The sequence below is a fragment of the Marmota monax genome, unplaced genomic scaffold, assembly GCF_021218885.2.
Source record: "Marmota monax isolate L192 unplaced genomic scaffold, Marmota_monax_Labrador192_F-V1.1 WCK01_AAM20220418_F8-fsc00166, whole genome shotgun sequence".
Lineage (NCBI taxonomy): Eukaryota > Metazoa > Chordata > Mammalia > Rodentia > Sciuridae > Marmota > Marmota monax.
In genome coordinates this window covers 1,357,017-1,377,261 of record NW_026693344.1, presented here as the reverse complement: position 1 = coordinate 1,377,261, position 20,245 = coordinate 1,357,017, and the positions used below count along the sequence as shown (strand labels likewise).

General features: G+C 36.1%; 1 protein-coding gene across 4 annotated transcripts in view; it reads left to right on the top strand.

The window, feature by feature from the left end:
- Positions 1-20,245, top strand: part of Rnls (renalase, FAD dependent amine oxidase) — a 344,079-nt gene that overhangs the window by 229,450 nt on the left and 94,384 nt on the right. For all 4 annotated transcript variants that reach the window (XR_009228013.1, XM_046456796.2, XM_046456795.2 and 1 more), the window contains exon 5: positions 1,103-1,276. Coding sequence is in view for 3 of the 4 variants with exons in the window: in XM_046456796.2 (XP_046312752.1) it covers positions 1,103-1,276 (174 nt within the window). In the remaining variant the exon portion in view is untranslated. The remainder of the gene's footprint in view (positions 1-1,102; positions 1,277-20,245) is intronic.

Below are 20,245 nucleotides of genomic sequence, written 5' to 3'. Positions count from 1 at the left end.
TTATCTAAACTAGCTTGCCTAACCATTCAGAATAGAACTATGGCCTCTCTGAAACTCAGATTATTAAGACTATACATTTATGAATAAGCCATTCACTGAGATTGGGATCGGAGATGGAAATTAACAATTGGGAGAAATCTCTTCCTTCACAATCCCAGGATGGAATGCTGCCTCATTTTCCTAAATATTTTTCTATCTATTCCAGTTACCATTTAATGAACACTTGTTACATGCCAGGCACTGTACTGTGTATTATTTCATGTCATCCTTACAACAGACTAATACATTTTGTATTAATATTGCCACTTACAAACTAGAAAACTATAATCAGAGAAATTAAGTAGCTTCAGCAGCATCACATTCCTGGTAAGTGGCAGAGTCAGGATTTGAACCCAACCTGCCCAGTTCCTTTTCCAGACCTTTGACATTTATTGATTGTTTACCTCTTACATTTCAAGTCATTTTGCATGACTGTATTTAAATTTCTATCCCTTTATGGCTTAATTATTGTGCCTGTCATGAGTAGGGAATCAGCCTACAACGAAGATGACTAAGGTGTCTCCCTGTGCTTAAGGAAGGATTAGGATCCACTGGTGGGAAAATAACAGGCAAAGAAATTACCACATAACATGGAAACACGTAAAAGGTCATAACTAAGGAAGCATCAGTCTCCTCACCTGTAACACAGAAATAATACTCACATTATAAGACTCTTATGAGAGAATGAAAATCTGTGTCAAGTACTTAGCAAAAAACCTAGCACATAACAAGTGTTCAGTACATGAAATCTGTAATGTTACTAAACAGTTAAAGGACAATAAATAGGATACCAAACTAAAAAAAACAAATTAGAGCCAGATTTTGAGAAACCTGACTGCCAGTCTAAAGAATTTGGACCTTCAGCTTAATAAAAACAACACTAGTAATCACTCTGAAAAGAAATTAGAGCCAATGCTATTTAACATTACCTTTCAAAATTCATGGTAAGTAAGCTGGAGTTGGTGGAAACAGTTGGAACTGGTATAAAGAAATTCTGTATTTAATGAATTGAAAGGAAAGATGATATTTTCAAGTTTGATGCCCTTTATTTCTTCTTCCACAGTAATTAGTGAATGCCAAAGGCAGCAACTGGAGTCTGTGAGCTACTCCTCTCGCTATGCTCTGGGCCTCTTTTATGAAGCTGGCACGAAGATTGACGTCCCTTGGGCTGGGCAGTACATCACCAGTAATCCCTGCATACGCTTTGTCTCCATTGATAATAAGAAGCGCAATATAGGTCAGTACCCCCATTATTTCCCTTAAATACAGTAACAATGGTGGGTGTAGATCATGAAAAATGCTGTTTAATTGAGTGTTGCCATTCTGAACAGAGCAAGCATTTAACTCCAAGCCACAGGGGATAAAATTTAATGTCACATTTGCCCAGTCATAAAATACACAGTGAAACCAGCAAAGTTTTTCAGAAAATCATTCACCACATGGTTCGTATTACCGAGTTCATGAAAATAGTGTCAGAAGGTTTAAGATTTCAAAATGGCCCATGTCCTATTGCTTTAATATGGATCCATGTATATGCAAATGTATCCCTCATCGTCTGTTTCTTGGTGGAGTTCTTTTCTGTTTGTTTGGCTTGGGCTTTTTAAAATTTGATAAGTGCTGATTTTCCATTTCTCTGGCTAGAAATAAAAGTGAACTTTACTGTGTTATGAAAATCCTTCACTTCATCATAGTTTTGTTGTTTACTTACATTTCATCTGGAAAAATAGGGTAAAATTACTTTGTATACAGTATAACTAAAATGATAGGCAAAATGTTTCACGAGAGCTTTCTTAGAATGCGATGAAATCTATCTACCCTTCACCTTTTTTATTGAAGATAGTTATAAAAATTAAATTTGAATTGCAAGAAAAATAAAACATTCATTTTAGGCAATAAATAAATAAATAAATGAAGTACAACTATATTCTTACTTGTAGGAGGATTGTGGTATCTCCCCAAGATACCATTTTTCATAAATAAACTATAATGATCTAAAATGACTAAACTCTTGAAAGAAATCATTGCTTCAATGTGTAATAGTGTTTTATGGCCCAGTGATGGTTTCACCAAGCCATTAGTTAGAAGTCTTGCTTGATAAAATCACCAACTAAAGTCTCTCGGCTTGCCAGAGCCTTATAATGATAGAAGTAGTCTGGAGTGTGGTTTTTCTATCAGAGCACATGATCTTAGAAAAATGTTTCTTTTATAACTTAAAACTCCCTAAGAGCTGGACTGTTTATGTTAACATGATACCACATATATGTACAATCAGCAGTTCATGAAATGCCCTATAACAGCAATGGACTCACCATTTTTAACTCCACACTGCTTTGTTCTGAGGAAAGGAAAATAGCCTTCATTTTTCTCAAGTTATATGGTAAGAATTAGACATTATCCCCTGTATCTTGCTTTATAAGATATTATATCTGTCCGGGTGCATCCATCTGTATGTAACAGAAAAAAAATTAAACTTGTTTAAATAACATAAGGACACCTGGTATGTTATCTGTTATGAACTGAATGATGACTCCTCCAATTCATAGGTTCAAGCCTTAATCCCAGTGTGATTGTATTTAGATATAAGGATTTTAGCAGGTAATTAAGATTACATGAGATCATAAGGGTGGAGTCTTAACCCAATAGAATTGGTGGTCTTATTAGAAGAGCAAGAAAGAAAGAGGTCCCTATTTCTCCGTCATGGCTTTCAAACAGCAAGGAAAAGCCTGGTGAGGACAGCAAGAAGTCAGCTATCTGCAGGCCACAAAGAAAGCCCTCACCAGGTACAAAGTAGACCAGCACCTTGATCTTGGACATCCCAGGCTCCAGAAATGTGAGAAATTTCTGTTCTTTGAGCCACCTAGTCTCTGGTATTTTGTTACAGAAGAACAAGCTGACTAGGAAGAAGAGATTGGGGAAACTTTAGAACTGGTTGATACAGAATGGAGCACTATCTTTAAGGTCCCAGGATTCATATTTCTCAGCTCTCTTCCATTCTTGATGTTGACATCCTTAGAGACGTGGTAGCAAAATGGCAGTAGCTACTGGAATTGCACAGAAAACTAACAACATGCTTAGGAATAAAAGGGATCCTCACTGACTCTGCTCATTTCTAAGAATCAAGGAAATTTTTCCAGAAACCCCTTAACAGACTTCTCATATTTGTAAACCAGAATTAGGTTACTCATCCAATCCAAAATCAGTCACTGACAAAATGGGTAGGAATATTCTGATAAATCTAGACAAATCAACTGCAACTTATATTAGAGTCCTCTTCTTGTTAGTCATGTGAAAAGTCACCCTTGAATATAATAGGGGTTTGTTAGGGGAAAAGAAGTAAGTAATGGATGCTGGGTTGACAATTACTAATACCCATTATCTTCAAGTACAGTCACATATTATGTAGAAGGCAAGTTCTAAAGTTGGCACATAAAGAGAAGAATATTCAAAATTACCTTTGAAGTCCCTTAAAACTACATTACATTTTGGAGAATGACAGAACAACCTTCAATGACATAACAAATTGTTGTGCAGCCATTTCACAACATTTAATAGATTTCAGTTTCTTTGGGTGATGATAAATTAAATACTTGCTTTGCATTTATAGGATGAAGTGATATTTTCTACTATGAAAGGCACATAGGAAGGAAAGAAATGGCAGTCATATCTCCTAACAGATGAAATCTGCTGTACAAATGGAGTGGGATGTGTGTGAAAGCACCCACATTCCATTACAGTGACAATTTATAAAACTGTGCAGATTTGAAAGAGTGCAACATAAGAATATTAACAAACTCCCACATGATTGACAACATTTGTAATAATAGAATTTTAAAGACATTTTTATATCAACAATCACACAATTTTAAAATTGTAAGACCATGATTTTGCTACAGCCCATGGTGGTGCCAGTTCAAATGGCAAAGAATACCTGCCTTCTTTTGTCAAGTGTTGGAAAATTCATCTTCTATTATGCAAGTTTTAAATTATTTGAAGCCTCCAGTAATGACATTTCCTAACACAGAATCTAATAGCCTTCACTTAAACGGGTTTTTCTCACTATCTGGGGCCAGAGTATTAAGTGCATCAGGTTGACCTCACGTAATATAAATGTCCATATAATATAACTCCACTATATTTTATTAATATTATTATTGTTCTGGGTCAGTAAGAGATGTTTCTTTTTTCTTTTCTTTTTCTTTCTTTTTTTTTTTTTTTTTTTTGTGGTGCTGGGGATTAATCCCAGGGTCTTGTGCATGTGAGGCAAGCACTGTACCAACTGAGCTATATCCCCAGCCCAAGATGTTTTTTATGTCACTATTGCTACTCCATGCTCAACTTTTATTTGAGGAGTTTGATTAAATCAAGAATGAATACTATGATACACATACTCAACTAATGAAGGGAAACCTTTGTGTTCTATCAAGGTAGGGCAGCAACCAGATAGATGAGGTCTGGCAGGGTTGAGACCACAAAATATAGTGTATTGATAAGTCTTTTGAGACAAAGGATAAAGAAATAGCCCATACCAAAGGTCGAGGCATAATCATCTGTCAGATGTCAGGCAGAATGTGCAGAAAGCCACAATCAGAACAAACAGTTCCTTCTGGAGAGGACCTAAATTCCAAGATCCAGCTTCAAGTACCAGTATCTATGGGTCTAAATCAATATACTGATGTTTGTGTTTCCAAAAGTGTGTTTTGTGGAATGCTAATTCCTCACAATGCTCTTTGGGAAGGAACTCTGTCATAAAATAAGTTTGTAAAATGATATTGACCTTTTTGGAAAGTTTTAGGAAATATCCCATTAAAGGATATTTCTATAAAAAGGACACATTTATCTATCTATTTATTTATTTATTAGTTCTAATCAGTTATACATGACAGTAGACAGCTCTTTGATTCACTGTACACAAATGGAGCAGAATTTTTCACTTATCTGGTTGTGCATGAAGTAGAGTTAACACCATTCGTGCAATCATACATGTACCTAAGGTAATGATGTCCATCTTATTCCACTGTCTTTCTTACGCCTACTTCCCCACTTTGCCCCATCCAAAGCTACTCCACTTATCCCATGCCCCCTCCCCCCGCATGTGGATTAGCATCCACTTATCAGAGAAAACATTTAGCCCCTGTTTTTTGAGATTGGCTTGTTTCACTTAGCATGATATTCTTCAACTCCATCAATTTACCTGCAAATGCCATAATTTTATTCTCTTTTAATGCTGAGTAACATTCCATTATGTATATGTACCACAATTTATTTATCCATTCATCTATTGAAGGGCTTCTAGGTTGCTTCCACAGTTTAGCAATTGTGAATTGTGCTGCTATAAACATTGAAGTGTCTGAATTACTGTAGTATGCTGTTTTTAAGCCCTTTGGGTTTGAACTGAGGAGTGGGATAGCTGGGTCAAATGGTGGTTCCATTCCAAGTTTTCTAAGGAATCTCCATACTGCTCCCCAGATTGGTTGCATCAATTTACAGTCCCACCAGGAATGTATGAGTGTGCCTTTTTCCCCCACATTCTCACCAATACTTATTGTTGCTTGTAATCTTGATAACTGCCATTCTGACTGGTGTAAGATGAAAATTTAGAGTAGTATTGATTTGCTTTTAATGTTGAACATTAAAAACAGACACATTTTCACTTCATTTAATCTAGAATTTCCCAAATATATTTGACCATGGACCATTTGAACCCATGAACAGCCTTTAGAAATGATTCCCCAGCACATACTCTAGAAATCTTTGTTTGATGTTGTCTTTTGTGCTTCTTACTTTGACAGGAGTAATAGACCTTTGATTGGAGGGGGGAGGTCTGGTCCTGAAGGCATTGATGTGGAGATATTTTTAGAGATAGGGAGCCCTTGTCACTCAACAAACTCAAATCTCAATGGGATTCAAATTTAAGGCATTGTAGATTTTAAAAAATCTTTATTATATTAACATCATGCTATAGTTTGGATCTTCAATGTCCCTGCCCCAAAAGCCCATGTGTTAAAAACTTGGTCCCTAGCTTGAGTTGTTGGGAATTAGAAGAAACTTTAAGAGGTAGGGCTCAGGGAAAGTCTTCCAGTTTGGGGGAGTATACTCTTGAAGGGGGTAGTGGAATCCTAGCCCCTCTTTTCCTCTTTTCTGCTTCCCAGCCATGGGGTGAACAGCTTTTCTACCGTATACTACCTCCAAGATACGCTGCCTCACTACAGGCCCAAAAACAATGGGGCCAAGCAACCATGGACTGAAACCTCCAAACCTGTAAACCAAAATAAACCCTAATCTTTATAAGTTGATTATCTCAGGCATTTATTATAGTAACAGAAAGCTAAAATATACATGATATATTTTTTTAATTATCAGTACAATTTGTAGAGTGGGAAGAATTTGGACTTAAAAGACCTTGATTCAAAATCTGGTCTGATATTGATATGCTCTTGCATGAGCCTTGTATTTGTTAGCCTAGTTTTTGTGACAAACATACCCAAACTTTAATGGCCTAAATGTGACAGAAATTCATTTCTTGTGCAGCCCAAACAATAGATAGCTTTCTTCAAAGAGGTTAATGATAAACATTTAAGAAGGTTGAAACACTAATCACCCCGATTTGATCCTTACACATTATATACGTGAATCAAGTTATCACACTATTTCTCATGAATATTAGAGAAAATTAGGGGGAAAAAAGAAAATTTTCAGATGTCTAAAGTCATACCATCTTTTGACTCATTGTGCCCTTATACATCAAATCACTGAGAAAGAGAATGAAGGATAGCACATGGGAAGACCTGGGCCTACAGGTGATATACACTAGGTGTGCTTATATTCTATTGATTAGAACACACTTATGTGGACACACCAATTTGGAAGGGAAGTTGCATCTACCTATGCATTAAGGAAGAAGAAAAAGTGGATTTTTGTGACTATCTAGCCAGTTACTGCAATACTTAGCATACCTCCTTCTATAAAAGGAACTGACACAAATGGATGATAAATAGGTTTCAAACACAAGTGCAAATCATTCAACAGTCAGGACCTAGAGCTGAAAATAAGATTGATTCCAAAGCTGAGTATTAGACTCAGTAGAAAAGGATTCTGCCAACAATTGGCAATGTCTTTCATGCAGAGGGAGTAGGGAATAATGCCACAGTGTGACTGTTTACCTCCCATGTTTACCTGCCACAAGTGTGACATGTTTACCTCCCCAAGGTGCCGCCAATATTAAATTTGGAATCAAACTAGCCAGGAGTCAAACTACCCAAGTTCAACTTATTTCCACCACTTACCTGACATATGACATTCAGTAAGCTACTTAAACTATGTTTCCTCCTCAGTGTGATGAGGGAAATAATGCCACCCAACCCCAAAGGGTTATTAAGGAATAAATAGTTTCATAGTAAGTCAGTTACCTGTGGCACTTACTTTATAATTAATAATTCCAGGATTCAATTCAGATATTATAATCTCCAGAGCAAAAGGACATAAATATAGAAGTCTGACTTAGGTGAATGCAGTCCTCTGTTAGCAGTACAGATAGAAGTCAGAGCAAGCAGATTAAATAAATAAGTCATATAAATGACCCTGAAAATGAATATCAGAATTTTAGCATCCTTCCTTGTTCACCATCTGGAAGAGTGTTAATGACCAATAAAATAGACAGTAGGTAGCAAATCTGAAGAGATTAATATAATCTGTGACTCTAGACATAGGATGGTTGTTAGCCACAATTATGTAGTTTTCAAGATCTAATCAAAGAAAACAATTCCAATTTATTCAAAAAGAAGACAAAGAAATGAATAGACTTTTTATCAAATGGAATTTATCCTTACAAGCATTTTATTGTTAGGTGCCTTGAATGACAAACACTAATATAATATGTAATGCCTTTAATGATTGTTTTATAAAAGATGCAGAAATGTTATTCCATATGGCTGTTTATTACCACATACTTTTTATAAAAGACAGGGGCATAATATGAAATCCTGTAAACAGTTGAGTTGGGCCAGGGGCCTTAAATCTAGTTGCCTCATGATCATTTAAGCAATTTCATAATTATTCCAATTAAGCAGATAGCCATGTGATTTGACAACATAAAATGGTCTGCTCTAGGTTTTGAATAAATGTGGAATTAATTGAACTTGTAGTAAATGCAACCCAGACAGATAAAATTTTATAAATAGAAAAGAAAGGAAGGAAAAAAGAAAGGGGAAAAAGGATAGAAGAAAGGAAAAGAAAAACTATAGTCATAAAAGAAAAACTGTAAGCTTTCCACCTTAGCCTTTTGTTAAAAAAAAAAAAATCAGAGATCTCAGATAAACTAGCAATCATCCTAAAATAATAAGCAGTAACTAGTTACAAAAGTCATGATATGATAGACATAGCAATTTGTAATTCAATTAGGTAACTTATGCTTTCCATATAAACTAGTTAGGGCAATTTAATTAACAGCAGACAAATAGTAATCACAAGTATACTTCTCATTATTACAATGATGCCATAGAATATCACATAATTGTAGTATCAGATTTTGGCACCGTCTCTCAGGAAGAACAGAACAAAACAGCACAACAATACATTCATATATAACATATATGGACATATATATGTAAATTCTGTCATTTAAATTAATAGTCACAAGGTATAAAATAGATTAGTCTTTATTTCACATAATATTTCTTATATTTGAAAACAAAAGATGAACTTTTGTTATAGAATAAAATAACTCATCCCATTTTGTAAGGAGACATTTGCACACAAAGTAAAAACAAACAACGACCACTTTCAGCCTCTGGTTTCTCTGGTCAGGCTGTCCTCAGTGGGAAAGATTTACTTCAAGATAACACTTGTCCATCCACTTAACTTTATGAAAATTATGCCAGGGATGGAAAGCGAGTGTGGGAAGTCAGCTAAGTATACCCATAAAAAAACAGACTATAAAACTATTTTATAGATTATATTACTGGGATATGTATCAGTTCAGCAAATACATTCAATTTCAACAAAATTGAATTCCCAAATATTTGATTATATGTTTTTCATTCTCAATTGATTCAATTGAACAAATACATATAAATATGTTTTTAATGCTTCTGTGTGCCATGCATTGCACTAAGAACTAAGGGTTCGATAGCTCCCACACTCAAGAAAGATAAAGTTTTATAAATCTGTTCAAATGAAAAATTCTTCAGAACTTTCCTTCAGGAAATGGACACATAAGGCTCTGTTGGACTAACGAAGTGCAGTCCAGCAAGAGTTCTCATAAATATAAAACAATGCACTGATCTATACAGTATAGAGTGATAACTCACACCCGTGATCAAACCCAGAAAGGGTCATGTTGCCTGCGGTAATCTTATGAACTTTTCAAAGGATACTTAAGAACTTTTCTCAACATAAACCCAATAATCTCCTTCTTTTAGGTGAGAAAAGGAAAGATGGAGGGTGCTATGGAACATTTAAATCCAAGAATAAATCAGAAACTTTAGTATGACCTATCACTTAACTTTCTTCTGAGGTTTCCAAAAAGTTCAGTAGATGCAAACAGTCATGAAATGTCCAAGAAGCAGTGAACAAAAGGTTAAAGAAAGCATGGAGTCCACAGCTGCTTGACATTTCTATAGGTACAAACAATTCCAAATTACAGATTTATATAGCATCTGCACTAAGAAGTGAAGCCTGAATGTTAAACAGCCTGTCTTTTTTTGTGTGTCAACATTCCACCTTTGTGTTATGCTTGCCCTGAAAATGGTATTTTCACTTGTGGTACTAGCTTGAACTTATGCCTGTCAAGCAGCTTTATACAAAAGCTCATCATGTTGGCCAAGAATTGGTCCAGAACATAAGAGCCAGATGTGTTGGTGACTTAGTGTAGTTTATATCCACTATTCGTGGAGGAGAAGGCATGAATGAGAATCAGATCACTGTTTTTGCTGAATAAATTCAGAGACCTGGAATTTACAGGCCTCAGATGAGAGCAACAGAAAACACTGCTACCAATTTAGAAAGGAAACAGCAAGGAGTAACTCCATTGCATTTGGCTTTGTGAGGAGGTGAGGATGGCCAATGTAAAGCAAGGAGGAAAACAAATCAGCAAAGTACACAGATGGGAATTACCACAGCCCCTCTGACCTCCCACTAACAAAGGTCAAGTAATAGGTGTACAACTATTGTATAATGAAGAAACTGCTATGTTAAATGTAATTTCAGCTAATTTTTGCTGTTTATAACTATAGTCCTTTTAATGAGATGGTTCTTTTATCCACTGAGCCCCTGGAAAGATTAGATACCAGTTTGACAGGGAGAGTTGGGAGAATTAAATTGCTCTGAACATAGGGCTTATCATTCCTTTTCTACATTGAAAATGTGAGACATCCTGAGGCATTGGGGAAAAGAAGGAACAAAGAAAGAGAAGAAGCAGAAAACTAGATAACAAGAGGCTCCCTCCCACTTGACCTATAGGATTAATATATAGGTTTTTAACTGATTTGTTATATGGTTTTCTTCTTAATCCTACCACAACTCCCTACAGCCTCAACATGCTTCTGGTATGAACAGTTGCTTTATATCCATGGTAATTTTATCTTGGGGTGTATTAATAAGATAGCCCAGGCACTTTCTGAAATATGCAGGATGAAATTCAATAGGAACTTTATGGATTATTTACGTGGGTTCCTCTGTAGAAATTTAGTATCGGCTGCATAAATGGCAATCCTCATGTCTGTTTGAGAACCTTGTTTTGAATTAAGACAGAACTCACCTCTATAATTCAAATACAAAAAACTCAACTCGCTATTTCCATGATACCTACAATTGTGTCAATCCAAGAGAGAAGGAAACTGAAAAAAAGGCTGTCTCTGTGGGACTGAGCTGTTTTGAAGGATCTGAAGTTAAGTCCTTACTGCGGTCTGAAGTGAAGCTGTCAACACTCCGAGTTGTAATCCAGGGCTCAAAATAATGTGCACTGCTCTGCTTCCCAGACAAGTGCCTGGTTTTCATCATTCTGGAGGCATCTCAAAACCTTTGCAAGTTGAGAACAGTATTGTAAAACTGTGTAAAACTCAGACAGCTTGTGAGCCTCAGGTCCTGGGAAACAGTAAAAACTTGAGTTGGATGGGAGCTTGACAAGTCTTCATTGTAGTCCATTTTTATCTGTGACCATGACAACACTATCTGAAAGAGATGGGATCATTCCCTTACCTACAGCTTCCTCCACTTTCCTCACTGTCGAGATTTCTTCTTCAGATCAATCTAAATGTCTCATGGGCTAAAGAACTGCTGTGCCCTGACTTGCAGAGCCTGCTGCTGTTCTCCAAGATTAGCAGCTCTCTCCTTCAGTGGGAGCTCGTGCTGTTCTCCATCACAACTGCTACATATCCCTTGATCCTTCTTATCCAGATCAAGATCAAAAATAAGAGATAGACACTAACATCATTGCATAATAGGAGTGTGTATTCACTGCTTCATAAATATTTACTGGGCCAGTCGACTTTTATGTAATCCTGACATGCCCTTCCCTGGCTCTGAAATAACATTGAGAATTAATACTTCAGCATTGGTCACCTACTTAGCAGGCAAGGAAAAATAATGGTTAGGCAGCAAATTATTTATCCTTAAGACAATCTACGTGTCTGCTGCTGCTGTCCTTTAAATCATATTCAATGAATGAGCTCTCTATTTAGTTGCTGAATCTGGAAGCCATTGAAGAGCATATGTGAGTTCTTGGCAATCAGAGTGATCAGAAGCCTCCTTTTGGATGTACCATTCTTAGAACATTGGGAGTACTTGACTCTATGGTATTACCAATAAGACCTGGAAGTTTTATTGAGCTTCTTTCTTAAAGATGTACAAGTATTTTCAGTAACAATTTTACCATGGTCTCTGGGGAATATACATCTGCTGTGAATGATACCCTATAATATGGACTTTGATTTCCAAGGTTATACTTCAAAGAATCCTGCTGTTCTCTTTGTGAAAGATATTTCTTTTTAATACTTGGTTGAAAAACAACTGTGCTCCAGCTGAGATATTTAACTTAGAAAATATGTGATAATTTCTGCAAATGTGCCATTTCTCTGCCGCACTTTAGCAGGTTTTTTTAAAAAAATCAAAATGACATTAATCTGATGTCTTAGATGGAAATCTTGCCACAAATGATGAGTTCATTTTAACTCAAATTTGGTGAATGATTAATTCTTTGTTGTATAATTTATAATTTGGTTTTTATTGTCATGAGTAGTCAAAAAGAACCAGTATCATCCAGCATAGTTCAGTGGACTTTGGAATCACAGACCTCATTTTGAACTGTAACTCAATGCTTAAAATTAGGTTGAACCAAATAATACTGCTACTATCTTTGCAGATTATAAATAGTTGAATACCAGTATCTTAATGTGACTCAAATAATCTATGCCCATGAATGAGTTTCTTAATTTCTCTGAGCTTCACTTGCCTGAAATTTTTTTGGGGGGTGGGGGTGGGGTAAGGGGATTGAACTCCGGGACACTAGACCACTGAGCCACATCCCCAGCCCTATTATGTATTTTATTTAGAAACAGGGTCTCACTGAGTTGCTTCGTGCCTCACCATTGCTGAGGCTGGCTTTGAACTTGCAATCCTCCTGCCTCAGCCTCCCGAGCCACTGGAACTACAGGTATGCACCACTGCGCCCTGCTCACTTGCCTAAACTTGAAGTATAATGTCTCCCAGAAATGTTATAAGGGTTGCACAAGATTGCATATCCCAAACTATACCTGACACAGTGCATGTACACAGTAAATGCTGTCTTTATAATTGCCATCTCACGCAAATTATTTTATGGTATATGTCTGTCTGTCATGTAAATTTTTTTTCATTTTGAGAAAAAGGAGAAGGAAAGTGCTAATAGTACAGTTTTAGTTATATCTTATTATTTATTTAAAATAATAATACTTACACATTAGGTTAACAAAACAATATCTCATTACCTGATTAAGGTATTCAATTCAGAGAACATTAACCTAGATGCAATTTTTCTTTTTTTTAATGGAATCCCAAATCATTTTTTGAATAGATTTTTTTAAATTGCAGTATAGAATATCTGAGAAGAATAAGGCACTATGAAGTAAGCTGTCAGCAATTCAAAGAGCTGAGACTAATTCAAGAGCAGGTTTGAAACCCTGACTGCAAAATCTCACCACAGGAAATCACTTCATTGCGTGTCATAAATACTTCATATCATTTAGCATTTTTAACTCTGTCCAGAATCACCAATCTATCTTTTTGCCTAGATATGATATTATTGAGTCCATTTAGTCTAAAGAGCCCTTTGGCTGATTACCAGTGACTTTCTTGTTATTAAGTGAGATGAGAAGGCTTTGATATGTCCTCTAACATCATATGTGGGCTTGCTATTTTTAATGATCATTGTCCCTACAGACTTCATATATGTGCTCATTTATATAATGAGAAGAATCTACATGTACTGTACAGGACATTAAACTCCCTGCATAATATAAATGAATATTAAACATTAGAATCTGAAAAGAATCTATTGAAATTCTATTAATATTTATAACTGATCTGTGCGACTGGGGGAATTCTTCAGTATAAAATATTCCAAATTCCTGTTAGTAAGAATGGACTCATCCTTTAATTTAAAATATAGCTTCCCTCACTGAAATAGAATTCTATTATAAATATACCCAGCTAATTCTTTGTTGCTGTTGTTACATATCCATATATTATTTAATAAGGTCAGGAAAGGCATTTCAGAGCCTTGAGCTCACATAAACCTAATTCACTCTTTTTTATAAAAAATAAAATGATATTTACTTTTCCACCATATTCATAATAATAGCTTCTCAGGAGTAGCTAACAATATCATAAAAATTATGGTCCCTTTGATTTGAGAAATTTTGCCAAAATAGCCAAATCCAATTTTTTTTTCTGTCAAACTATAACAGGAAGGGAAATTCCATGTATCTTATTAGGAAAGGAGATAAGAATGTCCACAGTAACCCAGTCGATTTCCTCCACAAAAGGACACAAATGTTTTGACACAAACATAAATGAAAATTTCACCATCTGATTTGTTTCAATTTTTTTTTTAATTCGACATTTTATAATATCAAGGCAAAAGCTTCTCTTTAGTGAACCAAATGAACTAGTGTAAAGCTTTAGGTCAAATCCTCCAGCCCAGAGATATAATTCATCCATTCACAGTATCTTTTCGAACAATTACAAATCTAAAACTGAGCCCAATGACACAACTATAGTGATCAAGTGATATCCTTAGAGGCAAGCCAGTATGCTGGCTCAAGGGGAAAACCTTGCCCAATTCAGGAAAGCAGTCCAATCATAATACCACTTAACACACAAAACCCACATAGGGCATGCTGCTGAGTACACAGAATAACCATATTTAATAAGGATGGCTGCATATTGCTGGTGAGCACTGAGAAAGTGGAGCATTTTAGTGGACTGTCATCATAGAAAACCAGGCCTTTTTCACACATTGTGGAAGGAGAACTGCTGAAAAAGACTAGAACCAAATCTGAGTTAGGACAAATCCTCTGCTCTAGGGACCTGAGTAAAGCCCAATTAAAGAACCATTGAAACCCTTCCGTTTTTCTTTTTGGCAGTGCAAATAAAAGCTGCAACAGGCTGAAAATCTCCTTGTGTCCCAGAATAAATAGATGTTTTCATAAAGCTTGGGAGGTCTTAGCCAAAGGGGGGGTTAGAAAAAATTCTATCAAACAGATTCTGAAATATAGGCTGCCCACTAAATGTGGCCTTTTCTTTAAATGGACAGAATTTGTGGAATTTTTAGAGGAATGAATGCCAGGAGAAAAAAAAAAAAGAAAGAAAAGAAAAGATTATTCCAGTTCTGTGAGAGTTCTCTCTCTCTCTCTCTCTCTCTCTCTCTCTCTCTCTCTCTCTCTCTCTCTCTCTCTCTCTCTCATATATTTATATATATATATAAATTTAACATGTTCTGCACTGATTCTTTATTGCCTGCCTTTGCAATTCTGGACTTATTCCTCTTCCAGTCTTCTCTGTTTTTGAAGATGGAGCCACCAATCTCCTCACTCTTAAAGGAATCATCTGGTTTCTTCCTCTTCTTCACCTCAATGACCAATATGTAACCAAATCATATTGCTTCCAAAATAGCCTTTGAACTCACTTCGCTTCATTGCCACTGTTACTACTAAGGCACAGTCTTGTCTTAACTGGCCTCCCCACATTTACCCTCTCCAGTTCAGTTTATTCTTCACATAACCGGATGGTCTTAAAGCCCACATCTGTTCATGTCACTTGCTTTCCTGTTCAAAGCCCTTTAATGCCTCCCCTTTGCACATAGGATTAAATCTCAAATCCTTAACATGGTTTACAAGGTACTGAGTGACATAGCACAGGAGTCAGAAAACTTTTTCTATAAAGGCCAGATAGTAAATACTTTGTGAGCCATATAGTCAGTAGCAACTACTCAGATGTACTGATGTAACAAAAGCTATGCATATCATATAAAGGGATGAGCATGGTTGTGTTCCAATAAAACTTTATTTACAAACACAAGTGGCAGGCCAGATTTGGCATAAAGACCATGGTTTATGAACCCTGATCTAGCATAGGCCCTTCCACTAGCTCCTCACTCCTTAGCTTACCAACTCTCCAGTCACAGATCTCTTTTTTACCAGGTCAGAGTTTTGCACATTTCAAGACCTGTGTCCATTATGTTTTTTTTCTGCCTAGACTATCTCAGTTTAAAGGTCACTTCTACAGAGGCCATTTCTGAATTCCCCATCTCTTTAGGTTTTCCTGTTATACTCATATTTTATAACACCCTATATTTTAATTTTCAGTAACTATACATTGATTTCATGTGATCATTTGTTTAATGTCTATTTCACCTTTAAATGGTAAGTTCCATTAATAGATGAATTGAATTCACTTTGTTCATGCTTATATCTCCAGCACTTTGCACAAGGCCTAACATAGTAATTTCTCAATAAAATATTTATTAAGTGAATAATGAGTTAATGAGATCTGATGAAAACATAAAAGAGGAAAACAAAAGATAATAATTTGGGTATCTCAGGTCTGAAATATGAGCTGCTTTCCTTGAAGTTCATTATTCCCAAGTAATCTGAAATAAGGAATATGAACTAGTTGGGGTAATTAATAGATACAACCCCCAAATCTTAATGCTACCAAGGGTTGACACACTGTGGCTAACACAGTAAGATTCAGGTTGGCCAGCTGTGCTTCAGCTAGCAGTTCTGCCATCTGGAATATGAGCCCAAAGGTCAGCATGGGGTAAGAAAAAAATGGGGGAAGAACAGCCATTCAACATCCTTGGCCCTGATGTGATACATATTTCACTTCCCTTCATAGTCCACTGACCAAAGCTGGTTACATGGCTCCAACATTACTGCTAAGTAGACTGGGAATTCTCAGGTAGCGCATGGAATATTTGTTGAGTATGAACCATCTCTGCCAGAGAATACAAAAAACTAATCCAAACTTATTTCCCAATATTAAAAAAAAAAAAAACCTGCTGTGGGAAGGTACTATATAAACTCTATGGGTTGGCATACTATGGAGTATATATTTTAATAATTTTAAAAAGCTTTTCTTAAATTTTAAATTATATCACTTACATGCTTGTATCTCACTTGGTAGTGATTATTAGTGAATTATTCTCATGCTTCCCTCAGACTCTTTTTTTACAAAAACCTTCAATGTATAGGAGAGCAAAAGGCTCATTTTAAAATTTCATGTTATGACTATGATTTTAGTATATACTCCATAAGACTTGGTCATTTGTAAAGAACTGTATGGCACATTTCTTTTTTAAATTTAAAGATCTGGGCTGGGCTCAGTGGCACACGCCTGTAATTCCAGCAGTTCAGGAGGCTGAGGCAGGAGGAGTTCAAATCCAGTCTCAGCAAAAGCAAGTCACTAAGCAACTCAGTGACACCCTGTCTCTAAATAAAATACAAAATAGGGCTGGGGATGTGGTTCAGTGGTTGAGTGCCCCTGAGTTCAATCATCTCCCTTACTCACACCCAAAAAGATCAGAATCCAAAAATTAGCTATTAGGGAAGTAATCTTTACAAAAAAGAAATAGATATATGTTCTTCCCTCCCCCCCCAAAAAATTATTTATGTTCACATAATGAATTTATCAATTGTAGTCAATGAATATTTATTTCACTCTAGGTATGAACCAGAGTTTAGGTGAATAAGACAGTCAAGATTCTTGCTTTCATAGGCTTATATTCAACAGAGAGTATTAAAACTTATCCCTACAAAATGATAAAAAAAAAAAAAAGTTTGGATTCCTAATAAGCAAAATCTCAACAATGATATGTCTGATGTTCTATTTTTCCCTGCTGTTACTTAGTTCTGCAAATTTTTGAGGATATGTATTTTTAAAATTCTTTGCAATAGAATATTTGCAGAGTGAAAGTGCTGGTATCTCAATGTCTTTTTACCTGGTCAGTAATCCTAGTTCAGTTTATAGTAATCTTTGAGTTATAGAAATATAAAAATGTACCTCCTTTTAAAGGGAAAACTGAGACCCTATCTGCTCAATCAAAAAGGTCAGAAACAATCCTCCAATTTGGAATCATTATCCTGAGGTTTCTCCTCTTCACATATGTAACGGGCCTTTAAGGTCTTCTCCTGGCAAGAATCTGGTTCCCAAAGCCTGATCTACTTCCTGCCCATGCAAACAAAGACAACAATGGAGGGGGACAGACTCCATCATGAGTGAGTGCTAATTATTTCTCAAATTGCAAATAAGAAAATATATTTATCCTCTATTAAAACTTATTTCTCTATCAAAACCAAAAAGAAATGTCTTCATGCTAAACTTAGGACAGCTAATGTCAGGTGTTTCAAAAGTATAAAGAAATGAAATTAAAAATTAGAACAATTTTGCTCAACTTTAAAACTCCATAACTATATTCTTGTTAAACTGGTCACTGTGAGCTAGGCACTGTGCTAAGTGCTTTATATGCTTACAACTACCCTTTGAGGTAACTACTATCCTCATTTTTAGACAAGATAAGTAAAGCTTAGAGAAATTAAGTAGAACCATGACACATCAGCCTGAGCTTTGTTTGTCTCCAGTACATGCTTTTTTGACAGAAGTGAAAATCTCTGTCCTGAAGATCCTCATAAAAACTCCTCAGGGACTGTTATTTCTTGCCCTACCACCTACCCTATAGCACATTGAGATAGATTGATACCTGGCTCTTTTGTATTCCTCCCCAACCTGTATTTTCATTCATTTTTATGATGAAAGCAACAGTGACTTTTAAAATTCATTCCCTAAAAATTAGGTTATAGCACCAAATGTGTTATTTCAAACTTCATTTGTCCCCCTTACCCATTTTCCCAGATTAAGTTTCATCAAATTCTCAGCATGCCTCTACCATTGCCCTCCTACTCTGCTCTCATCCCAGACCTACCATTGAGAAACTGGAAAAGGAAGGACCTTATAAATCTTCTAACGATGACATTATAGGTGATTCATGGAATAGTTCATGAAGAACTCAAGTTATTAGGAATCCCAAAGGCCCTACATCTTCTTATCCTCAAGACCACTTTTATCTGAATACATGTGAGCAAGAATGATGTTATCCTAGTAGTAAACTTGAATATACCTTAATATATCTTTAAAAGGTTAACAATTTCCAATTTTAGATATACTAATTTAGCTATTGTTGGTTACACACAGCTTTCCACAGAGCTATGACATTTGTGAATCATTTATCCATTTCAGTACATGAATGGAGTATCTATGGTAGGTCAAGAGTATTCTAAGTAGTAACAGAACTAAAATTATACCAAGGCATTCTTAAACAATATAGTTAGTACCTTTGCTCACCATACTATAAAATAACTTACCATATTTAACCTCAAAAGTGAGGTGGAACTTAATGCCTAATATCCAGGGCAAGCTCAAACATAGAGGAAACTCATATGAAAGGAAGTGTTTCCATCCTCAGGGACCCTTAGTTTCAATCTCCTCTTTGAGGACCATGAACTTCTCTACTCATAACATCATGGAGTAGTTAGAGAAAAGATGAACTTTCCTTCATTCCAAATTGTCTTTGACAACTGGAACTCCTTTTTACAATCCTAGAAAGTTAGAACTGAAAAGGGATCTTAAAGTAAGAGGGCAAATGTGAAGAGGGGAAGAAAAAAGAAAGGAAACTGATATTTATAGGAATAATCACACATATGCTTACATAATATTAGAGGCTTCACGTTTAGGATAGTTTAGGTTGCAAGCAACATAAAACCCCACTCAAATGGTTTAATGGAAAAAACAAGGAGAGTTTATTGGTACTGTTCCTTAAACATCCAGAAGTAAAATTATAGGCAAGTCTGGGGAGATTTAATTGAGAACATGAAAACTTAGCTTCTGTCCACTTTTTGACTGTGACTTCTGCTGACTGGATTCATTCATGGTGACACCTGTATTAATATGCTACCTGTATTAAGCATTGTAGCTCAGGGGCTGACAAAAAAGAGTACACTTTGGCAAAAGCTCACCACTAACCCTGGGGTTGAATATTAGTGACTTTATTGGCATAACTTGAGTTACGTACACATTGCTGAAACAATTATTGTAGTCAGGAGAAATTGATTAACTAATCAATTTAATCCAGGCCACTTTTAGCAAGGCTGAAAGTAGAAGGGTGACTCCCCCAGTCCTCGCAAATTGGTATATTATTGTCACAGAAGATCCAGTGGATATGGAGCACGTGATACTGGCCACGTAGACATTCTCCCACATAATCCTTGTAAGTAGTCAAAAGACCTTCATCATTTAGGAACAATTTCAAGCCCTCTCATGAAACACAAAGCCAAACTATGAGGAGATGATATATTAAAATGACTATGTGTGAGCAATGTGTGGTGTTTTGTCCTTAAAACTAGGAGAGCTCCTTGCCCCCACTTCCAGGCTCAGTCATGCTGTCAACCTTTACCATTAGTAAGTGGGCCATTTCCATTTATCACCTGGTCTATTATGAAGTCTTATTTACTGAGAAAATGGGGATGAATACCTGCATCTTACATCTACTCCACCCTCAGGGTTTGTGATGATACTGACATCCGTAGGAAATTATCCTCTCTGGCCAGAGAGCTTCTACTGCCGCCCTCCTGATCCCTGGCCACAACTTCTATCCAGCACTCACAGGTATTATGGAAATAAA